Source organism: Carcharhinus amblyrhynchos, chromosome 3 (genome assembly GCF_965287045.1).
Source record: "Carcharhinus amblyrhynchos chromosome 3, sCarAmb.v2.hapA, whole genome shotgun sequence".
Classification (NCBI taxonomy): Eukaryota; Metazoa; Chordata; class Chondrichthyes; order Carcharhiniformes; family Carcharhinidae; genus Carcharhinus; species Carcharhinus amblyrhynchos.
In genome coordinates, this window is record NC_137326.1 from 13,590,987 (window position 1) to 13,616,701 (window position 25,715).

A 25,715-nucleotide genomic window follows, 5' to 3' on the forward strand; every position below is an offset into this window, starting at 1 on the left:
CTGTAAGCTTGAGCCCTGCTTGTTTGACCATCCACTCACTAAAGGCAGTGTTTTAAGAATCAACCTGCTCAATAAATCATATCAACCTCTCTTTAGCCCATCTTGATGTGAATCCTGAGGGATGAGTGAGCCCAGACTGAAACCATCCAAGTTATCAATCTCAGAGACACATATCCTACTGACATTTATTAGACTTCACAAAATCTGCTTCATTTACCCTCCCACTTTGTAACTTCATGGTGTATACTTCTGTAAACCCTTGAATGCATGCGTGTGTGAAAGTTGGAGAATTTTAATTCTTTTAGACTAAGTTTAACTACAATAAATATTAGTTTTTCCTCTTTGTAAAAAATTAGAAGGAAACCTGTCCGAAAATGTTTTTTACAGTCACAGCACTTAAACAGTTAAACATTCACTGAATTGGCAAATGTGTTCATTTTAAAAAAAGATCACGGTCAAACAAGGAGTGGGGAAAGAAGGCAGCCATTCTATCTCTCCTCAGCTGCTTGTATCAATGTCAACAATAGCGATTTAAAAAATAAAAACTTCAATATTGTTTGGGATTTGTTCTGCACCAACAAAATGGGGCAGCATAATGGCACAGTGGTTAGTACTGCTGCCTCACAGCGCCAGGGACCCGGGTTCGATCCTGACTTGGGTCACTGTCTGTGTGGAGTCTGCACATTCTCCCTCTGTCGTGTGGGTTTCCTCCGGGTACTACGGTCTCCTCCCACAGTCCAAAAGACATGCTGGTTAGGTGCATTGACCATGCTAAATTCTCCCTCAGTGTACTTGAACAGGCGCCAGAGTGGGATGACTGGAGGATTTTCATAGTTACTTCACTGCAATGTTAATGTAAGCCTAATTATGACACTAATAAATAAACTTAAAAACAAATTACATCTACAGGATCCCCATTATCCAACTTGCTTGTTACATTTGCAAAGAACTCAACCTACTTGTGGCACCAATAAATAAATTTAAATTTAACTTAAATGAGCCAGATAATCTCCTTGTATGCTTTAAGTTTCTGTGATCCGAACCTCCCTTTATTTCTGGAAACTCTCTCTTTTCCTGCAATCAAGCCCATCTTTACAGAGTGATCCCAATAGACAAATTACACATACTGCTTTTGCTCTTGAATTTAGAATGTTTATTGATAAGTGTCTATATTTCATACATTAAAAACTCCAAGTAATCATTACATAGGGAGACATGACTTCATATTATTTTATAGTTTGCACCTCCACTAGATTTAAGTTGTTGCTGATCTTACATGTTTTCTCTGTATATCGGAATGAATAAACAGCAGCCATTTAACATGTTTGGAGTTTAGATTTCCTCTGTTGTCTCTTGGATTCTGTTCAACATGGGCTCCACATTGAGTAATAGTTATGAATGGATATAGCACTATCAGAATTAGGAGTGGCAGTATTACAAGCAACAGTTTACGATGTGCAAATTATACTATCTCCTTGTCCTTTGAGTAGAGCATTGTCCATAACCATTTCCTTGTAGCAAGGTTGTGGTGAAATATATGAAGTTTCTTAAAGCGTATTAGTTGTAGTGATTTTGAAAGTCAACTTACAATTTTGTAAAGGTTTAGTTTTGCATTGTCTAAATAAATCTCAGATCAAGTTTCATTAGTTCAAATTTCCACATTCAGAAAGGATCTCTACACCCTAGCTTTGTCTGCAACACCACATCCTGCACCTCCTCCTTTCCTTCTTCCCTATGTGCTCCATGAACGGTATGCTTTGTCTGTATAGCACACAAGAAACAATACTCTTCATTGTATACTAATACATGTGACAATAATAAATCAAATCAAATCAGACTGGATACTGGGGTGCAGGTAGCAGTCACTTTCTTGCTACACTCAGTTTCCAGAATTCTGTTTGAAAGGTAATTTAGTGTTCTCCATTATCAAATTGTGATTTCTTACAATCTGTCAATACTTTACTGAGTTGATGTAGAGGCCAGTTCCTGTTTTCTCTTCACTAATTATTTTGTGTTGAAGGATATACTTTATCCTATGCTGCAGGATGTTGGTGTTCCTGAGCACACAATTAGGCCCAGGCATGTTGATAAAGTTTATACATTTTTGTCCAACAGATGAACTCTGTTTTTAAATTTTAATCCCTACTTCACAGGAGAATCAGTCTTGTTAATCTTATAATGCCACATCTATAACTGGATTCCCTTATCATCTCATACAATGGATGCATTCCTTCTCAAGTCCTCCTTATTCCTCTATGGATCCATGTGCCCATGCCACATGCGGGCACAAATGAAAAGGGATCAGCTTCAGAGCTGGAACATGTGTTGCAGAACCAATGGCAAGCACTGTGGCAGGGTTTTTGGGGCACAGTTTTGAAGCACATGATTGCCAAGGCTGAAACTGTCTAAAAACTCATCATCAGTATCCTTAATTAATCAAATTTAGTGCATTGTCACAGAGACTAGGATTTACACATTAGCTGGTTTTGCTGACGTGGATAATTTCTATCAGGCTGATACATATATTCTTTCTCTGCCAGTTCTGTCAGTCCCTAAGGCGGCACGGTAGCACAGTGGTGAGCACTGCTGCTTCACAGTTCCAGGGACCTGGGTTCGATTCCCGGCTCGGGTCACTATTTGTGTGGAGTTTGCACATTCCCCTCGTGTCTGCATGGGTTTCCTCCGGGTGCTCCGGTTTCCTCCCACAATCCAAAGATGTGCGGGTTTGGTTGATTGGCCATACTAAAATTGCCCCTTAGTGTCCTGGGATGCGTAGGTTAGAGGGATTAGTGGGTAAAATGTGCAGGGATATGGGGTAGGCCTGGATGGGATTGTGGTCAGTGCAGATTCGATGGGCCGAATGGCCTCTTTCTGCACTGTAGTGTTCTATGATTCTATGATACTTCTGGAAGCTGCTGCCTTCTTGCTGAGATACAGTCAGCCCCATGGCTTCTGGATGCCACCCTGTCCAGGTGGATGTTATTCAGGTGTAGATGTCCACAGTGAGCGCAGACAGACTATTCAATCTGAAACACAGACAATCTTGATCTCCGTATTCAACAGCCTGAAAAGGAACAGATCGCAGATCCGCTGTTGTGATTCTTGGGATCTGAGACTGTGAAAATGATGACAAAAAATTAAGAGTTGGCAATTTAGCATGGCCAATCAACCCAACCTGCATATCTTTGGACTGTGGGAAAAAACTGGGGCACCCAGAGGAAACGCACACAGACACGGGGAGAACGTACAAACTCCGCACAGACAGTGACCCGAGGCCAGAATTGAAGCCGGGTCCCTAGTGTTGTGAGGCAGCAGTGTTAATCACTGTGCCACCTTAATAATAAATCCCTTACTGTAAATATCTGGCTAAGGCATGGCTCTATACCTACATCAGGTTTCAATCCCTCTTAGCTGATTTGGATAAGGTGTTGGTGATGAGGTTACAAGTGGAGACAAGGGAGGGAAAAAAATCATCCATGGGGATCAATTTTCACTCGGGGAAAATAGGTATTAATAGGATGAGGAGGATGTAGGCTGGTGCCCTTGCCATTGGAGTGCTGATGAATACGGCCGAAACGACAGAGTAAGGCCTATTCCCCCATGTAAATTGGGATCCCAAAAGCATAAAATGCCTAAGGCCATGCATCAGGACCCCAATTTGACATCTGCTGCGTGCCTACTATATATGGATAATGCCAGCGCCTCAAAATCATGGCAGCCTAGAGGCTGGCCAATCAATGCGTCCTGTTGATCAACACCCACAGAGCAACACTGACTTCATGCTTTGAGCTCCTGATTTTGTGGTTTTGTGATTATCCACTCAAAGATGCACAGGTACAGACAGAATTTTGGCATATTTAAAATTTAACGTTCCATTGACCTTGGGTGGGAATTTTGGACTTGCGGCCACAAAATCCTGCCCAATATATGGAGATTACAGCAATTAAATTACTGGCATCATCACCCTGTTTTCATTTCAAAATACTACCTGAGAATTGCAACCGTGAATCACCACCATAAGTTGAAATGTAAAGAAAAAATAAGGAGAAAATCTTGCTGCGTTCCCAATCTAAAAATTAGATTTAGCCTCACAGTTGGGCCCCATCCCTGCCTGGTAACACTGACACTGGAAATGCTGTTGCATGTTTTGCAGAGTTTCAGAATCAATTTTTTCGTGGGGTCGTGCAGAGTCAGTAAGGTCATTGATAACTTTGCTGAATTTGGGATCAAGGTGTAGGTAAGCTCCGGATTCAGGGTCCTTGCGCACACATCGTCCATTGCCGTTGCACATAACCTTGCTGCATAACATAGTTGCTGTCGTAACGTTGACAACATATCTTCCAAGCTGAGTGTCAATGTATTCCTTCAGATCCATACAGACGCTCTAATAGAAAAACACAAGGACAAAGACATGTTTCGAAGAGTCAATTCAGCACTTTCAATATTCGTATATAGGCGATCAATTGAACAAGGGATGTAGGCACACTAATGCCTTCTGCCATGAATTAGCCATTCCCAGTGAAGTATCTGACAGAAATGTCAAAAGTTGGAGATGACTTAATGTATCTGCTACAGGTCGAGTGCTCTTTATCTGAAACCCATGGGGCCAACCTTTTAAACTTCATTCATGGGCCGTGTGTGTTACTGGCTGGGCCTACATTTACTGCCTGTCCCTAATTGCCCTTAAGCTGAATAGCTTGCTAGGCCATTTCAAGGGGCATTTAAGAGTCAATCACATTGCTGTGAATTTGGAGTCACATGTAGGCCAGACCAGGTAAGAATGGCAGATTTCCTTCCCTAAACGACATCAGTGAACCCGACTGCATTTCAGTATTCAGATATTTTCAGTTTTAGGACTGACTGTATGTATGGTAAGCCCATGCCTGCTTACATTACAAAAGCCTCAACCTAGGCTCGCTGTTGTTTACAAATATTAGATTAGAAACCCTACAGGGCAGAAGGAGGCCATCTGGCCCATCAAGTCTGCACTGACAACACTCACACCCAGGCCCCATCCCTGTAATCCTACATATTTACCCTGCTAATCCCTCTAATATCTTGGGACACTAAGGGGCAATTTAGCATGGCCAATCAACCTAACCTGCACATCTTTGGACTTTGGGAGGAAACCCATGCAGACACGGGGAGACATACAAACTCCACACAGACAGTGACCCAAGCTGGGAATCAAACCCAGGTCCCTGGAGCTGTGAGGCAGCAGTGCTAACCACTGTGTCAATCTTGTCACCTTGTGTCTTCATTAACCAAGTCTCACACACTATTTCTTATCTGTTAACCCATATTTTACTTATAACACAATATTACATTGTTTTATTAACACACAAATTAATTACATAGCCATTCAAAAATCTATTTGTTTTTTGGAAATGTTTGGCTATTGGATGCACAGATAAAGGTGAGTGGTCACAGGGTATTATCTCCTGCTCACAGTCACATATCCTCAGTTGAATGTGTTTATATGTCGGGGAATGAAATACTCACCCAGGTGCGTGAAAAGTCATGATCTCCCCAAAGAACCACTCCAGAGGCTCCCATGGCTGCGCTCTCTCCGATAGTGTGAACCAAGTCAATCTGGAAAGTGGCGGGTAAAAGTGTGAATTACAGGTTGGAAATAGCAAGTAGTCTGATTCAAACCGAATTTCAATTCATTAGAATCTACAGTGCAAAAGGAGGCCATTCAGCCCATTAAGTCTGCACTGACCACAATTCCACCCAGGCCCTATTCCTGTAACCCCTCATATTTACCCTGATAATCCCCTGACACTAGGGTTAATTTAGCAAGGCCAATCAACCTAGCCAGCACGTCTTTGGACTGCAGATCAAATGATTTCAAAATGTTACTTTACAGAGTAACTTACAACTGACATGCACTCACTGTGTGGTTTTTAGTCTAATATCAATTCTATATGACTTTACAGAGTAACTTACAACGGACCGAATAATAACTAACAAAAACGGTAAAGCTCCCTCATGCTATCAGTGATAGTGATCTCGAGCCAGCTGACGGATGGTGCCCGAAAACACCACAAGGTTAGTTGTCTTTTCTTTTTGTCTCCCCATGCCTCATATAGAGTTCATATTAGATTAAAAATCTCACAGTGAGTGCATGTCTAGGTGTGAGTGCGCGTCCTAATGTTCCCCAAGGTTGGTATATTGCCACCTCCTGCAAGTCCTCCCTGCTTCCTTTAACATCCTTTTCCCTTTCTCAGCTTTTATTTTCATCCTCTGCCATATAACATTGCCTAACAGAAAGTGGGCAGTGACGTCAATCCTGGTGCCTGTGATTATTGTCTTGATGCCAGCTTGTGAAAGAGATGGAAGATTTCAATATGACTCCACATTTATTGACAGCTGAACTGGACACTTCCCAGAATAAATACTAGAAGTAATGGACAGTAATGCAGAGGGGAAGAACAGCTTGGAAACTATTTCCCCAGCATTGCTCTGGTGGGAAATCTATCTCAAAATATATGACTGTTTGACTATTTTTTTGTAAAATGCTGATTCCACCAACTGGACTAATTTTTTTATCCTGTCATTGTGTATAACATTCAAGTTACATTGATATTTAAATATTTTTCTGGAATTGCATTTTACAGTACACATTAATGGCAGGACGAGAGAGGTGAGGACGGATTCTGGAACTTGAGCAGGCAGCACGGTGGCCCAGTAGTTAGCACTGCTGCCTCACGGATTCGATTCCCGGCTTGGGTCACTGTCTGTGCGGAGTCTGTGTGTTCTCCCCGTACCTGCGTGTGTTTCCTCTGGGTGCTCCGGTTTCCTCCCACGGTCTGAAAGATGTGCTGGTTAGGTGCATTGGCCGTGCTAAATTGCCCCTTAATGCCCAAAGATGTGTAGGTTGGGTTGATTGGTCATTCTAAATTGCCCCTTAGTGACAGGGAGGTCGTCAGGACAAATATGTGGAGTTATGGGGATAGGGCCTGGGTTGAGCTGTTGTTGGTGCAGGCTTGATGGGCTGAATAGCCTCCTTCTGCACAGTAGGGATTCTATGAACTGAAAGGGTATTTGAACAACAAAGGCAGAGTGAGGGCAGTATTTTATCTATAGCGCCCATGCCAATCCTGATGGCAGAACTGGAAGTGGGCAGCACTTTAGCTCTCTTCCTTTGTGCCAATCCCCAATGCGATAAGCATCAAAATTTAATAGGCTGGCAGTGGGCACGGGAGATGCATGTGATCAATCAGGGGGAGGTGATGGGGGGTGGAGGGAGATACTTTTCATTGGTGTAACTCTTGTTAATTAACAATGCAGCACCAGCGGGCAGGCTAGAAAAGAGCCTCTTACACAAAGCCATCGGACTGGGTGCACAAACATTCAGGCAACCCATCCACACAACCTTTCTTGGCATCACATGCCTGGCAAGTGGCAGTTTATGCAGCTCATGATTGGACGTTCTAACCATCTCGAAGTAGAGCAGAAGAAAGTGCAGGACGTTCCTCTGGAGAAGACTTGTTCTGCCTCAGATTTTTTATTGAGACGTGCAGCAACGCCGTATCTTAAAACTCACCCCCTCCAACATTCTGTACCTGATCTGGGCCAGGGGTGAATCCCAGTGGAGCTGGGAGAAGGGAATTGTAATCCATATTTGAGAATTTTAAGAAGTGCAGGTACAGCTATAAGAAATTACAAGATCCCAAGATGCTAGTTACTGCTGAACAAAAGATTATTCCACACTTGACAGATTCTTGATGGAATTTTCAAAATGGCAGCTGTAATGTTTCTGCCTGATGAAGGGAGTGCAATGGCAGCTAACTGCCGACTTAATTTTCCAGTACCCTGTTATGGAAGCATAGAAATGTAGAAGATAGGAACAGGAGGAGGCCATTTGGCCCTTCGAACCTGCTCCACCATTCACCACGATCATGGTTAATCATCCAAGTCAATAGCCTAATCCTGCTTTCTCCCCATAACCTTTGATCACATTCTCCCCAAGTGCTACATCCAGCCGTCCCCTTGAACACATTCAATGTTTTGGCATCAACTCCTTCCTGTGGCGATGAATTCCACAGGCTCGCCACTCTTTGGGTGAAGGAATGTCTCCTCATCTCCGTCCTAAATGATCTACCCCGAATCCTCAGGCTGTGACCCCTGGTTCTGGACTCCCTCACCGTCAGGAATATCCTCCCTGCATCTACTCTCCGGTTAGAATTTTATAAGTCTCTATGAGTCAGGCGCTTGGAAAAGCACCACGGGTTCATCGTTTCCGAATCTGGGTGGACACAAAATGATTCATTCATGTTGTTTTTACCTCTTGCCAGACTCAGCAGCCACATTCCGAGACTTCGGAATTGGGCAGAGCAGTGACTTGCTTTCAAACGGGGATTCTCACCGGGAAGGGATTTTTCAGGGCAGCCTGGCCTGTAATTTAAAACATGTTATCTTACCCTCACTGGCTGTGAACTCTACATGCTGAAGCTGAATTGGCAGGAAAGGAGCACCTGCTTGAACAAAACTTCAACCTGTCCTGTCTGCTTCCAAGCTCTTAAATCTTTATTTTTCTGGTGAATTTTCTCATTGTCAGTTGGGAGTTAGGTTCAGTGCAGAATCTGCTGAAGATGTCCTTTTGCTTAGTGTCTCAGTATTTCTGTGAGACTCTTAACCCAACTGTGTTCATCTCCAGCCTGACCCTGGCTTACGTGTCTTCTTATATATCACTGTGTGGGTGGTACTGTACTCAGTCCCATATTAACCCTTTATGTATTACTACACGCCAGATACAGATCTCTTGAACATGCATCACAATGTATATTCACACTCTACTTTATGCACTTACAGAAGCACTTGGACATACAAAGCCTCCCTGCTATTGGAAGAGGTCTCCCACCATTGATGCAGCATCTAGGTAAAAACCATTACTTGGACCTCTGTGTGCTACTCTTGAACAATTCACCTGGCAAGTAAACAGCAGATTGTGGAACCTCTTCCTGCACTGGATTCGTGATTATTCATTCCTCCCCCCCCACTCTCCAGTTGTGCCCATGGCAAAGACTATTTTCTGCCATGCTTTCTTGGTCAGAGTGGATAGCTTCTGCTGGCCACTGAGATATTAAATGCCGCGTTTGCTATCTCTGGAGCTCCCCAACCAGAACCTGCAAATCCCGGTAACTGAAGATCGTCAGAGCCCCTCCTGTTCTATTTCATCTATACCTAATGTCGGAACTGGTGTGGTGTGTGTGTGTGTGTGGGGTGGTGGGGAGGTGAAGTGAGTCTGGATGAATGCAAGGTGGCCTGGCATTTGTTCCTTTCACTCACAGGTGGCATTTTGTGCTCCCGACCACAAGCTACTCTGCTGGCCTGCTCGCTGTAATAACTTCAATCAGGCCGTTGAAGTTGGCCTATTGGGGTATGAACTCCCTGACTAAGGATCCAATTGATGGGCCAATCAGAGAATCTTTGCCTTGCACTTAACAGGTAGTGTCAGTTCCTGTGACACCCCCAGAGGTAAACTGCTGACTGCTAACATTCTGTGTACTGCTGTTAGAATTGTAAATAAATGGATTTTGGTGAAAGGACTTCTGCCTCTGAAGACTTATCACACTCACTATGAGTCACATTGTCCTAGCATGATGGTTTGCTCAAACTCAGTTTAGTGACCATGCCCCAAGACATGGGTGGAAAGACGGTAGGTGGACGGGCAAGGTTCCTGGTAAGTGTGGTGTCTATCAGAGACAAAGATTCCCCTTTTAGCCATTGTAATAATCTGAGTCAATACAGAGTACCATAAGCAGCTGATGGTATCCAAGGTGCTATTAGCTCCATGGTTGTGTGTGATGAAGCTTTAGTATGTGTTCCTTCACTACAATGTGAATAAGCAGCAATGATTATATTTCCCTGGGGAAAGTCCTGGATGGACCATCCTTGCCAACAACCAGCGGGACAATTCATACAGTTTGTAGTCACCTGGCTGCCGATTGCTGTCTCCTCTGAGCCATTAACAGCAACACTTGCATCCACTACATGCCTCACAGCAGGAACCCCGAATAGGCTCTCTCTCTTTAAACCCAACTCGAGGTAAGAGCTTGCCTCCGCAGCTGAATTGGTCCCAGGTGAGTTGGTGAGCCTGACTCTATCCTGCTCCCCTCCACATCACCTTGGAGCAAAAATCCAGCTGTCCGGAGCACTTTCTTCCCAGCGAGCGGGGAAATTTTCCAACTCTGTGTTACCAGCCTTGGGAACAAAGGTCTGGACCGATGTGTTTTGTTTAGATAGCGAGGACTGTAGAGCTTTATTTTGTTCCAACTCAGCATGGGCCCTGAGGTCTGGTGGGTACTGGGTGAAATGGCATGGAAGGCATAAGAGAAAATGATGATGGGTGACGGGGCATGGCTTGGCATCGTTCACATTGGCACAGGGGAGGTCTTAAGGGGCTATAGAGATGAGAGGGTGGCGTCATGGATTGGTATGAGTTGACACTGAGGGACCATGAAGAATGAGTAAAAGGGCATAGGTTGGCATGGCAGGCATGAGGACGATAAGCGGGGCATGAATTGGCATGCCTAGGAGCATCTAGAGGCTTTGAGGGCCTAACTCGATTACAGCTGGGTCAAAAAGTGTCGAAGAGTCAAGGCAGTGCTTTTAAACAGCCCACCCCTGCATTTTGTGGCTGCCCCTGACCTGTTTCCAGGGGTAGAGGACATGAAACACCCATCCACCAGCCCCCACTCCCCCCCACCCCCACCCCCCCCACCCCACAACCCCCTTCTCCCCCACCCACCCACCTCCCTGACACTAAGATCAAAAATTTGGCCACTTGGAGCTGTGTCTCTCGAGGTGGGTGCGCTGGATTGGGAACTTTACCAACCCTGTGTGCCTGTCTTGGGAGCAAAGCACCAGGCCCAATCTGTGAGATTGACACCATAAATCATTTTAATTCACGCCATTTGACCTATTTTGGAACAATGTCTTGCTTACCTCAGAAAGGAAGTCGAGTGTTTTTATGTATGAATACTTGCTGTAAACCAAAACAGGCAGGGCTGCACTGGACCGACCAAGAGAAGAGACACGGAGAGCCTCCTTAATCCCGTAGTGAACAAACTGTTGAACATGAATTGTGTTTGCTATATTCTGAGGGATGTAGACACTGGGATACAGACACTGGGACACCTCCCAGAGCCATGCTAGCTCATTATTTCTCGGGATATCTTCCGTCGCGCATTGACCTGTATAATCGGTTTCTGTGTTTTCCTTAAAGTAATTATAGCATTCTGGAAACTTATAAAAGCCCCAGCAGCCCTCTGGTCTCAGAGTCTTTCCCAGGTTTAGTGTTTCCTTCATAAAATTCTCAGCAGCAGTTTCATATTGCGTCTTGGCAATCTGAAGAATCTCACTCTCAGGTAAATTGGGGTTTTTGCTTCTTGCTAGCTCTATAGACTTCTGTCTATAGATATTCATCACGCCCCAGTCGCGAGCCCAAAGCGGTCGCCACGCTTCCCAATCCACCACTGCAAGACCACTGAAGTCTTGATCCATCAAATTGTTGATGTCTTCTTTTGATACTTCAAGATGCTTGGGTAGACTGGCGTTCTGGACCAGACCACCGTTCACCGGGATCCCTGCTTCATTGTAGTATGGGTAGAGTCCCAGTTGATCCTTGTAGAATATGGTGATCTTCTTCCCCATAAGGAGCGCATCTCCGTTTTCAACAACGTCAAAGGCACTCAGATCCAAATCGATTCCAAATTTAGTTTTACAGTTTGCAGTCGGTGTGTTCCAGACCACAGTAAATGGTTTATTGTAGATCATTGGTGAGGCTAGCACTGGCTTCAATTCTGCCCCCCATATGATGGCAGGATGGGGGGAGAGATAAAACAAAGTGAACGTGAGCAGTGTGAGACCTGATAACATGGCTGTAGCTCTTTCCCCAGTCGCTGGTGAAGATCTCCCGGTTACTGTGGATCATTCTGTAAGACACAAATTCCACATCAAATAATCAGGCACTCTGGATCCATTATTTAATCATTAGGCATGTAGTGTGGAAGGCCTGAGAGTTTTACCTTATTCTGTGCTGCATTTGCTGCTCTCAGCTAGGACAGCATTTGGGATGCTACAATTGACTCAGCCTAAAATTCTCACTTGTGAGACAGGTGATAATACCCTCTTCCCCCTTGTGGTGAGTTGAGGGAGCCAAGTTGGCAGGTGGGATCTGGCTGCCTTCCTGCTCCTGTCCTGATTAAATCCGGAGCAGACAATCCATCATTCTGCATTCACCGTCCACCGCACACCGCAGCAATCTGGTACAAGAGTGAGGTTCTTGCTCAAGCAGAAACATTCTCACAAATTGGAAAATAAACCTCTGGCAGACAAATCTAAATACTAATTATACGATCATTGTAATCGTAATTTGTACAAATGCCACTCTAGCAATTGGATCTTGAGTGCTTTATGAATCACATCCCTTTTCAAAAAGCTGGCTGTGCAAGAAATTCATTAATGCTTTGTACTAGAGAATGCAGGTCAGCCCATATGTTTAAGCTTATGATTTCTGTATGGTCTATTCAGTGAAATTCTTCAGAATTTTTCTGACTTAAAGAAATCAAAGTTCTTCACTGAGCGAGTGAATAATAATAAAATAGCAGTGTGGCCAATGAGTGTTAAAGTTTGTTTATTTATTAGTCACACGTACATTAACGCTGCAATGAAGTTATCGTGTGAAAATCCCACATTCCAGCACCTGTTCGGGTACACTGAGGGAGAACTTAGCACGGCAAATGCCCGAACCATCATTTTTTTGGACTGTGGGAGGAAACTGGAGCACCTGGAGGAAACCCACACAGACATGGGGAGAATGTGCAGACTCTGCACAAATCTGCACCCAAGCTGGGAGTGGAACCCAGGTCCCTAGCGCTGTGAGGCAGCAGTGAGAGCCACTGTGCCACTAGAAGTCATTGCTGTTCTTGAACATGTTGACAGAACCTTGGTTTAAAATCTGACCTAAAAGATGACACCATTATACTTTCTCTCAATACTTCACAGGCTTGACTGCCAATCAGCTCCAGTGATGGGGGAGGGATTGCACCCCCAACCTTTTGATTCAGATCAAAGAGCGTAACCACGTGAATCAGTCTTGTACTCTACTCTTAGAATCATTACAGTGCAGAAGGAAGCCATTCAGCCCATCGAGTCTGCACTGACCACAATCCCTATCCCTATAAACCCATATATTCACCCTGCTGATCCTCCTGACACTACTGCCAATTTAGCATTGCTAATCAATTTAACTTGCACACCTTTGGACTGTGAGAGGAAACCGGAGCATCCAGAAGAATGCCACACAAACACAGGGAGAATGTGCAAACTCCACACAGACAGTGACCCGAGTCTGGAATTGAACCCGGGTCCCTGGCGCTGTGAGGCAGCAGTACTAACCAGTGCACCACCGTGCTGCTCTTGAAATGCAGATATGGTTCACACTGCACAAAAGGGATAGTAACCTGAAGGATGGAGTGGAGGATAATTCAATAAATATTGCTTGTTGGAGATAAAGAGACAACCATAATCTTCTGTTGCAAAATTAAGAGACATTCAGCAATGGAAGCTGACTCTAGCTGGATTTAGATATAATTCTTCAGTGATCCTTAATTAATCACTTAGAAGCAAGTTACTCCAGATACTGGAATCTGAAACAAAAACAGAAAATGCTGGAAAATCTCAGCCGGTCTGACAGTCTCTGTGGAGGGAGAGTAGACATGATGTGGATATGCCGGTGTTCACCTGACGAAGGGGGTAACCTTGAAAGCTAGTGAGTATACTATCAAATAAATCGGTTGGACTTAAACCGAGGGAGAATAGAGACAATGTTTCAAGTTTGGATGATCCGGACTTGAAATGTTAGCTCTACTCTCTCTCCACAGATGCCATCAAACCTGTGGAGATTTTCCAGCATTTTTTGTTTCTGTCTCAATTCATCATTGCCAGTTGTTCCTGTAACATCACTGAGTGGCCTGTGAACGCTGACATTTTATCAAGTGTTAAAATGTTCGAGGTGCTCTATTCAGACACAACCCGTGACCATGAAGACTGTAAGATAAAATCTAGATTTGTGTTCCTAGTTATTTTCACCGGTCTTTAACAGATACATAAACCACAGAAATGACACATACCCACCATTGGTTTCCCACTGACATCCGTGTGATAACAGTGTGATGCCTGTATCCTATTACCTTGCGATTGACCAACAGGGTTGCACTCTCTGTTATTATGTTTAAGATTACAACGATGCAGATTTAATTGCTATGTGAATGGCCAATGTGATACATGTGAGTGATCCCACAAGGACGGACATGATGCATTGAAGAAGGGTTCCATCAGTCACTCTACGGAGAACAAGAAAAGCAAACCTATATGCCATGAGAATTGCAGGTAAAAAGCACTGCATTTATTATCTTAGCTTGCAACTTGCTTGCACACGTACACGATAAGATAGGACCAGAGATATTGAAAAGGAAACATCAGTCTCACATGGAACAAATTTCCATTGATGATCAGCAATAGATGCAAAGCCAGATAACAACTAGGTGTGTGAAAGAGATACAGTCTTAAACCCCAAAATTATACCTGAAAACATAAGGATGAATCATCTTATCTTAGGCAGAGTTCCACTTACCAAATGGTGAGATGCCACTGAGTGGAAGAGTGAAGCTGGCAACGAGCTTCAGGAATCAATTGAAAAGATGCAAGAGAAACAGGAGCATTTATAGAAGGAAAGGGTTTTGGCAGCACCTAACCTGCTAAATATTGCTCAGTGTCTTGTGACACACGTACAAAAAAGATTCCTGAGCAATTTTCTATTTCAATATTACAGGTATCAGAAGAATAAACACACACAAATGACTTTATGTGGTCAGAGTTCAGCTCCATATTCAGAAATGTAAACTCACAATCAGAAACTTAATGAAATCAAGGGCAAATCAAGGCTGCGCTTTATCTGGTTTTCATTTCAAAGACTTGTTTACGGTGAATGTAGAACTAAAATATCATTTAATAATCAAGTTCCATCCCATTATCGTGATAAATCATTGCAAATAGTTACAAAGCACTATGATTATTTTTATTCTGTACACACTCAATAGATATTTGAACAAGTGCCAGAGACAATGGAATGATTATTGCATTAAATAATTACAAAGAGCTATGATTAGTTTTGTTATGTACACATATCCAATTTTGATTTAAACAGCAGGTGCTACTGACATTGAAAGGATTCCTGCATTTGGAATTCAAATACAGCTTCTATGGAACCATAGAGTCATAGAGGTTTACAGCAGGGAAGGAAGCCCTTCGGCCCAACTTGTCCATGCTGCCCTTTTTATTAAACCCCTAAGCTAATCCCAATTGCCCGCATTTGGCCCGTATCTCTCTATACGCATGCAACTATCTAAATGCTTTTTAAAACACAAAATTGTACCTGCTTCTACTACTAGCTCTGGCAGCTTGTTCCAGACACTCACCACCCTCTGTGTGAAAGAATTGTCCCTCTGGACACTTCTGTATATCTCCCCCCTCACCTCCAACCTATGCCCTCTAGTGTTAGACTCCCCTACCTTTGGGAAAAGATATTGACGATCTAGTTGATCTATGCCTCTCATTACTTTATAGACCTCTATAAGATCACCACTCAGCCTCCTACGCTCCAGAGAAAAATGTCCCAGTCTATCCAACCTCTCCTATAACTCAAACCATCAAGTCCCAGTAGCATCCTAGTAAATCTTTTCTGCACTCTGTCTAGTTTAATAATATCCTTTCTATAATAGGGGGACCAAAATTGCACACAGTATTCCAAGTGTGGCCTTACCAATGTCTTGTACAACTTCAACAAAACATTCCAATTCCTGTATTCAATGTTCTGATTGATGAAACCAAGCATGCCAAATGCCTTCTTCACTGCTCTGTCCACCTGTGACTCCACTCTCAAGGAGCTATGAACATGTATCCCTAGATCTCTTTATCCTGTAACTCTCCCCAGTGCCCTACCATTAACTGATTAAGTCCTGCCCTGTTTCAATCTACCAAAATGCATCACCTTGCATTTGTCTAAATTAAACTCCATCTGCCATTTGTCAGCCCACTGGCTCAACTGATCAAGATCCCCTTGCAGTTGGAGATAACTTTCTCTGTCCACTATGCCACCAATCTTAGTGTCATCTGCAAACTTACTAACCATGCTTCCTATGTTCTCATCTAAATCATTAATATAAATGACAATTAACAGTGGACCCAGCACTGATCCCTGAGGCACATCGCTGGTCACAGGCCTTCAGTTTGAAAAACAACCTTGTACAACCAGTCTCTGGCATCCGTTCAAGAAGCCAATTTTGTATCCATTTAGATACCTCACCCCTGAATCCCGTGAGATTTAACCTTATGCAACAACCTACCATGCAGTACCTTGTCAAGGACCTTGCTAAAGTCCACGTAGACAACATCAACTGCACTGCCCTATTTTTATTGAATTTCAAGTTTAATTTTCAAAGCTTTCTTGCATGACCCGTAGATCTCCACATCTCAATAGCCACAAAATTGAGGCAATTTGGTTTGTCTCCAACAAACACCTCGTTTGCAGAAAGCTTTAATTTTTTTAAAATGTATTTGTGGGATATGGGCAGTGCTGGCTGGCCAGCATTTATTGCCCACCTCAAGCTGCCCGGAGGCAGTTGAAAGTCAACCACATTACTGTGGTTCTGGAGTAACATGTGGGTCAGACCAGGTAAGGACAGCAGAGTTCCTTCCCTAAATGACAGTAGTGAACCAGTTGGGCTTTTCTGACAATGGTTTCATTAATAGATTCTTAATTCCAGATATTTTTATTGAATTCAAATTCCACCATTTCTCATGGCAGTATTCCAGTCTAGGTCCCCAGAACATTAGCTGAGTTTCTGGATTAATAGCCTAGCAATAATACCAAAAGGCCTCTCCAAGGTGATCTATTGACATCCCTAATGCTCTGTTCCGTCCAGAGCTGATTGCTAGATCCCATCACACAAGGTAGAGTTTCCATTTGTTTTGCACACAGTTGGAATTCAGTCAGTGCAAAGGATCAGGGAGTTTTTAAGCATAAAATTAAATGCAAAACCTTCAACCTTACATATTTTAACTGTAGCAAAGGGGACAGGATATAAGACCATAGAACACAGGTGTAGAATTAGGCCACTCAGCCCATCAACTCTTCAATCATGGCTAATATTTTTTTCATCCTTGTCCCCATAACCCCTGATCCCCTTATCAATCAAAAACCTATCTATCTCTGTCTTAAAGACACTCAATGACTTGGCGTCCACAACCTTCTGCGGCAAAGAGTTTCACAGATTCACCACTGTCTGGCTGAAGAAATTCCTCCTCATCTTTGTTTTAAAGAAGCGTCCTTTTACCCTGAAGTTGTGCCCACTGGTTGAAGTTTTTCCTACTGGTGGAAACATCCTCTCCACATCCACTCTACCCAGGCCTTGCACTACCCTATAAGTTTCAATAAGATCCCTCCTCATCCTTCATAGCTCCAAAGAGTACAGACCCAGAGCCCACAACTGTTCCTCATATGACAAGCTCTTCATTCCAGGGATCATTCTTGTGAACCTCCTCTGGACCCTTTCCAAGGCCAACACATCCTTCCTTTGCTATGAGGCCCAAAACTGCTCACAATACTCCAAATGGGGTCTGACCAAAGCCTTATACAGCCTCAGAAATACATCCCTTCTCATGTATTCTAGCCCTCCCGACATGAATGCTAACATTGCATTTGCCTTCCTAACTGCTGATTGAACCTGCATATTAACCTTAAGAGAATCTTGAACAGTGACTCCCAAGGCCCTTTGTGTTTCTGATTTCTTAAGCATTTTCCCATTTAGAAAATAATCTATACCTCCATTCCTTCTTCGAAAGTGCGTATCTTACACTTTTCCACATTGTATTCCATCTGCCACTTCTTTGCCCACTCTCCTAACCTGTCCAAGTCCTTCTGCAGTCCCACTGCTTCCTCAATACTACCTGTCCCTCTACGTATCTTTGTATCATCTGCAAACATAGCAACAGTGCCTTCAGTTCCTTCCTCCAAATCGTTAATGTATATTGTGAAAAATTGTGGTCCCAGCACTGATCCCTGAGACACACCACTAGTCACCGACTGCCATCCTGAAAAAGATCACTTTATCCCCATTCTCTGCCTTCTGCCAGTCAGCCAATCCTCTATCCATGCCAGGATCTACCCTTAACATCATGGGCTCTTAACTCCCATATCCCTTTCATTTATCCTTTTTCTCCTTTAATACCAACTTCTGATGTTTGCTACTTCTCCTCATATGAAGGAAACTGTGAAATGTGACTTTGATTTATTTTAGCAGTTTTTTAAAAACTCTGTCACAAGTATCTTCAAAAGTTTGCGTTGAATTTCAAGACATCAAATTTATCATTTGGGAGGCATCTTTGGTGTCCTTCAAATTGTACCAGTATATTTTACCCAAATAAATCCACACTGACAATCTTAATTCAAAATGTTATTTGGTTTTTGAAATACTTTTTCAATTTTTTTCCATTTCACTAAAAGATTTATTTTAATTTTTCTCAGCATGGAGAATCACAGCATTTTGGATTGAACATCAAGCTTCTTATCTTCTCCTTCAAACTGATCTGTTTTGAATTTCTAATGTTTCCAAATAACATCCTTCTTTAACAATAACTTGATGGTGTTTGCAATGTGTGATACAGTGTCAGCTGGTGTAGTCGCTGGTTCATATAAGGGCATGCACTGGGAGAGTCATGAGATCTGATTGCTCAATGGGAAATGAGCAAGGGTAATCTTGGTGCTGAGTGCAGGCTTTGTCAATCAGAGTAAATCTGAGGGCTACAAATGTTAACATTGTGAAAGTACTCTGTATATTTATCTGTTTGCAAATAAACCGCTATAGTTCTGGTGATCGCCAATCTTTCCAGTTACTGCACTGAGTAAGAGTACTGCAGTCCAAAGATATGTGGGTCAGGTTGATTGGCCATACTAAATTGCCACCTAGTGTCAGGGGACTTAGCAGGGTGAATATGTAGGGCTACAGGGATAGGGGCTGGATAGGATTGTGGTCAGGCAGACTCAATGTCTCGACGTAGAGAGATTCTTCCCACTTAGAAGGATAGCAGGACTAGAGGACACAGCCTCAAGATAAGGGGGGGGGGTTGCAGTTTAGATCAGAGTTGAGGAGGAACTTCTTCATTCAAAGGGTGGTGAATCTCTGGAATTCTCTGCCCATTGAAGTGGTGGAGGCTACCTCGCTAAATATATTTAAGTCAAGGGTGGATAGGTTTTTGGTAGGTAAGGGAATTAAAGGTTATGGGGAGAAAGCGGGAAAGTGGAACTGATGCACTTCAGATCAGCCATGATCTTATTGAATGGCGGGGCAGGCTCGAGGGGCTAGATGGCCTACTCCTGCTCCTATTTCTTATGTTCTTATGTCAATGGTGGAATGGCCTCCTTCTGCACTGTAGGGATTCTATGATTCATGGAGCATGTCTGCTAATATCTTTGGGTTTGGTCATGTTTCCATGGTTAAATTATGGTTACGAATACACCCGGGACAGACGTGATAATTTGCCTGTACCTCAGGATTATCACCTGGGTTGTATCCTTTCATGGGGTCGATGATGATAGTTGAGGAGTCAGGGTTGACTAACATTAATTGCTGATGGCCTCTGTTATCAACAGTGAAGTCTACCTCTCTGACACCACCACCATATCAGAAAAAGGAAACCACTTCTACAACCACCCTCTGAGTGAAAAAATTGACCCTCTGAACGCTTTTGTATCTCTCCTCTCTCACCTTAGACCTATGCCCTCCAGTTTTAGACTTCCCTACCTTTGGGAATAGATGTTGACTATGTAGCTGATCTCTGCACCTCATTATTTTATAGATCTCTATAAGATCAATCCTAAGCCTCCTACACTAAAAAGTTCCAGTCTATCGACTTCTCATAGCTCAAACCATCAAGTCCTGGCAGCATTCTAGTAAATCATTTCCGCACTCTTTCCAATTTAATAATATCCTTAATATCCCTGTATATCTGAAAGATGTTCCCCTTCAGATGATGATCCAATTCTCCTTTGGCCACTATCATTGAAACTGCCTCCACTATATTCCAAATCCTAACCCCTCACTTTGTGAAAAATTGTTTTCGCACATGGCTATTGCTTCCTTTGCCAATCCCAGCATCTGCAGCATTGTGTGTATTTGTATTTATGTAATTAGTTGCTTTATCAGAGAAACTGCATGGGTCACCATCTTGTCATTAACAACTAACATAAACTTTTGTGTCTACCTTGTTGTTGGGTTATGTTTTCAGGTTATGATCATTAGTCGATCCATTTAGAAAAGTCAGTAAATCCAAAGAGTACAACACAGCTGACAATACAGAAGAAATTGAACTCATAACGGGTGTAATAGTGTTTAACTAAAGTATACTGCAGTGTCAACTCACAGTGATTATGCCGCTGAGAGATGGTGGTGTAGTGGTAATGTTCTCAGTGATGCCACAGGTCTGCTAATCCAGAGATCTGTACTAATGTTCTGGAGATTTGGGTTCAAATTCTATCACGGTAGCTGGTGAAATTCGATGGATGAAATTTGGAATTGAAAGCCAGTCTCAGTAATGGTGACCATGAAACTGTCACCGATTGTTGCAAAAACTCAGCTGGTTCAGTAATGCCCTTTAGGGAAGGAAGTCTGCTGTCCTTACCTGGCTTAGCCTACATGTGACTCTGGAACCACAGCAATGGGGTTGATTCTGAACTGCCCTCTGAAATGACCTAGCACGTCACTTAGTTCAAGGGCAATTAAGGATGGGCAACAATTGCTGACCTTGACAGCGATGCTCATGTCCCATGAAAGAATTTTTAAAGCTTACTTTCCAAGTATATTTGCTTTCTACAATGTACTGCAATTGCTTTCTGTTCAATTATTAACCATGCTAGTGTTTGCATATAGCCCACAAATAATTAGAAAGATCTGAAATTCACAACAAGTTCTACAAGCTTTTGATCCTATTGTGATGCAGTGCTGAGTGTATAAAATATTTTTCAGAAGAAAAACATACTACATCGGGATATGTATTGGCTGGAATTCGCCAGTCTTGCACGCCCGGCTGTTGCTGCCAGTGAGAACGGAGAATCTGGCGCTCAGCCAAATCTTCATTCACAGCAGCGGGATCAGAGAATCCCAGCTGCGAGCAAGGTCTAAGAATCCAGTCCATTGTGTCTGGAAAATAACCATTTTTAAACAATTCAGTGAAACGTGGTTATTCAAGACAATGCTGCTTTGTGATGGGGTAAATGGAAAGGAATGACAGTATGGGTGGGAGTTTACAGCCTGGCTTATCCCGAAACCATAAAGTCTCACTGGAGGTCAACATGGTCCATCCCTTGCTACAAGTCCTGTGGCGGGCGGGGTGGTAAAATTCCAGCCTATATGTTAAAAAGTTAGTAGTTTGTAAAAGAGTTTATAGTCACTGTAAAGGGGAGATCAGGGTTTCCACAATCAAGTGACGTTCATTTCTTTTGTATCTTAAGTTAATACCTGACAATGTGGAAAATGCCCAGGTCTCTCCTGAACACAAGAAGTAGGACCAATCAACTCATTCAACTAATTACCACTGTTGCAGGCACAACTGATGGTAAATACTAAGCTGTTCAAATCCCAGAAGGGAACAACTGCCCTCAAGTTTGTGTTTGCAATTTGTATTGTATGAGGAGACATTTTGAAATCCAGAAATGATATCCCTAACTACTTGTAACAATTTCATAGTAAAGTAAATGTTTATTAAGAAATAGGAAAAAGTAATAAAATAGGATTACACTCAAATAAGACAATGGCTTTACACAGCAGCAATATTTTAAAGCAGTTTCGAACAATATTCATTTAACTGCCTTCAGAGCTAACCTTCCCCATCTGTTCAGCCTTATATATTTTAAGATCTATAAAAGTCCAGCAATTTTTACCACATAGTGCTTTTAATTTTTTTTATTCATTCATGGGACATGGCTGGCTGGCCAGCATTTATTGCCCATCCCTAGTTGCCCTTGTTCAGAGGGCAGTTTTGAGTCAACCATATTGCTGTGGCTCAGGAGTCACATGTTGGCAAGACTGTGTAATTACAGCAGGTTTCCTTCCCTAAAGGACATTAGTGAACCAGATGGGTTTTTCCAACAATCAACAATGGTTTCATGGTCATCAGTAGATTCTTAATTCCAGATTTCTTTATTGAGCTCAAATTTTACCATCTGGCAGAATTTGAACCCAGGAACCCAGAGCATTAGCTGAGTCTCTAGATTAATAGCCTAGCAATACCACTAGGCCATTGTCTCCCCTTAATTCTCTCTTGGTTATACCCTCTGAGGTTAACAGCAGTTTGCTTTTCAGATCCTGGTTCTTTCGCACTCCTTGCTGGGAGTTTGCCCAGTAATTCCTGCTACCTGTTGAATTCAAAATAGCTCCCTCCCCAGAGGTTTCAATATGTCCTTAAATACGTTCTTTCCTTTGATCTCTACATTGTCTCACCCAGTCTCTTCACAACTCCTCTCTCCCAGATTTGATTAATTTCATTCCTTTATGGCACGGTGGCACAGTGGTTGGGACAGCACGGTGGCACAGTGGTTAGTATTGCTGCCTCACAGTGCCAGGGACTCTGGGGGTTCGATTCCTGGCTTGGGTCACTGTCTGTGTGGAGTCTGCACATTCTCCCCGTGTCTGCATGGGTTTCCTCCGGATGCTCCGGTTTACTCCCACAGTCCAAAGATGTGTGGGTTAGGTTGACTGGCTATGTTAAATTGCCCATTGTGTCAGGGGGATTAGCAGGGTAAATATGTGGGGTTACTGGAATAGGGCCTGGGTGGGATTGTGGTTGGTGCAGACTCGATGGGCCCAAATGGCCTCCTTCTGCACTGTAGGGACTCTATGATTCTATACAGCTTTTAGAGCTTAAAAGAAAAGTAACCTGAGTCTGTCTGTACTCTACCTATGACACCTTCCTTCCATAACTTGCATATCTTCTCCTTTGAATCACCACAACCCATTCAAATCTTATTCCTGTTCTGTAATCATTGGTCCAAATAACCTAAGGGAGTATCATTTGGCTCATTACTATATCAAACCCACAGTTTAGATTCACATAGTCACTCTGTCCATTGCTTTAATGACGTCTCCCATGTCCCCAACGCTTCAAAAATATAATTAGAATATTATTCTTCCTATTTCTAAAGAGGACTATGGACTCGAGTAACCTTCACAAACCATAGCCCCAACCTGTTTAATATTATTGTGGACCTTCCCCATTGTGTCACACTAACAGGCCCCTATCTCATAATCTGCAGCCTGCATGCGCCCTCTTCCAGTAACACATGCACTATCTGTTTGACTGTTCATGTGTTTCTTGCAACTTTGTTGGGGTCCAGCTTCCCTGCTCTCGGTCTTCCCTCTGCCTTCCATTATTCAACTCCTTCAATTACCTCCTTTTCCCTCTGCCTGCCATTATTAGCTGCCCATTCCACATCTGCTTCTTACAGAGCATTCCTCTCCCCCTTTTCTTTACTGGTCTTTATCATGCTGCACACCCCTACCAAGGCCTCACATCACACTCCAGCCTTAGTCAAACTCTGGACCTTTGTTGCAGCGATTGTGTGAATCCCACAGCACAATGCTGTCCAGACAGAAATTGATGTGTGAATCTGGGGAAAGGTGGCCGTCCTGTACTCCCAATCTCGGGAGCAGTACCAATCCAAGGGAGTGACACAGGAAGATCCATGGGTCCAGCAGCATGGTGATGTCCATGAAGATCAGATTGGCACAGAGATAGAAGGTAGGAATCGGTCTGCTCTGGTAGAGTGGTGAAGAGTAAATCAGGAGTGGCAGAGCACCATTGCAGGAAGGCTTTGTACTTGCCTTGAAGTCTCTGGCGGACTGAGGACTGCTTTGAGTATACCGTTCTTTTGTAATCAGGTTTGATGTGACGTGATTTCCCACTGCATGACACAAGATTGGAATGATGGGATGCTGGTGGGCAGCTGTTTTAATGAGAATTCATGAGATGCAAGTGAATGCAAATGGCATTCACGCCACCAGCCAGCGAGAAGACCAACCTATCATTAACCTGCCATTGGGAGAAATACCACATCATTTTAGACCTGTGAGCTTCTGACTTTGTTGCTCCTGCTAAACTTTTTGGCACAGTGGTTAGCATGGTTGCCTCACAGCGCCGGGGACCCGGATTCGATTCTGGCCTCGGGTCACTGTCTGTATGGAGCTTACATGTTCTCCCTGTGTCTGCGTGGGTTTTCTCTGGGTGACCTGGTTTCTTCCCACTGCCCAAAGCTGTGCGGGTTAGGTTGATTTGCTATGCTAAATTGTCCCTTAGTGTCAGGGTGAAGTAGGGAAAAGGTGAATGTATTTTGTATCTGAAGGGAAAGGGTTAATGGATTTTGTACCTAGAATAAGTCACAAACATAACCCTTCATCATGACTGCTCTCCTTCAGCTTATACTGTTCCTGGCATTAATATAAGTTATTCGTTCATGTCTTACATGCTTTAACTCTCATTTTTATAAAGACAGATAGTTTAATGTGGCCGTTATTTTGCATACTTTGCAAATCTTACCTATTTGTGTTAGTTAGACATCGTTACAGAGATGGTAGTTTACGATAGCGGCTTTTGAAAGCTGCTGATGGCAGATCACGATACCGGCTTTTAACAGGAAGAGTCCTGCTGGGACAGCCGCGATCGCACAAGTAACTTCAAAGACAGGGATGCTGGTACTGCTGCAGAAAGATTTTGAATCGTGACCCTGCGTCATCACTGCAGTTGCCAGCTGGACTGTGAATCGTGATTAAATCTGGGGCTGTATCATGACCAAGGAAGGAAGGTCCGGAGTTCTGGCCGGAATGGGAAACTTGGAATTGTGATTGACACTAAGACTCATGATGTATAAATGCCCACTTGTGTTTGTGTTCTACGAGAAGTCTGTAGTCCTACTTCTCCCTAAATTCTGGAACAAACCCCAGAGTTTTGAAATAAAAACCGCAGTATTTTGACTCACTAACAGTCTGAGGTATTATTTTGCCTACAACACAGGGGGATTAGCAGGGTAAATATGGAATAGGGCCTGGGTGGGATTGTGATCGGTGCAGACTCAATAGGCCGAATGGCCTCCTTGTGCACTGTAGGGATTCTATGACCCTCCATGCCTGCCACCAATCCTGCTGCAGCCGGGTTAGGAGAAGTCTGCCCATGTATGAAAAAAAAGTATTGCATCGATTAAGCGATCAGTCATGAAATAACTGATAATTGTAAAAGTAATGAACCTTGATTTTTAATCAATAGATCAACATAATCAATAATCATATTAGACTGACTTTTCATTTAAATATATTCATTGTATAAGTGTTGAGTCTCTCTGTCTTTTGAGAAAATGCAGTTGCAACTAAAGCTGCAGAAAGAGAAAAATCCTTTGGAATCTGTTTGTGAAACAGTACACCATGGCCTTACTCTAAACCATATTGAGGAGCGCTGAGAGTTAACCCCATTGCATTGCTGTCAGAGTTACAGAGGTCAGATGGTCTCCTGAGGGAAGTGAAAACCAGCTAAATTTATTTAGCAACAGCTAGATGGGTGGCACAGTGTTTAGCACTGCTGCTTCACAGTGCCGGGGACCCAGG

At 43.2% G+C, this 25,715-nt stretch overlaps 1 protein-coding gene across 1 annotated transcript; it reads right to left on the bottom strand.

The window, feature by feature from the left end:
- Positions 1-3,970: 3,970 nt before the first annotated feature.
- On the bottom strand, positions 3,971-11,886 carry LOC145341338 (hyaluronidase-1-like). The gene is made up of 3 exons (XM_080186253.1): positions 10,954-11,886; positions 5,503-5,592; positions 3,971-4,384 (listed from the first exon to the last, which is right to left on the bottom strand). Exons 1-3 carry the CDS (start codon positions 11,884-11,886, stop codon positions 4,070-4,072), a joined length of 1,338 nt encoding a protein of 445 aa, XP_080042379.1. The 3' UTR covers positions 3,971-4,069.
- Positions 11,887-25,715: the final 13,829 nt, after the last annotated feature.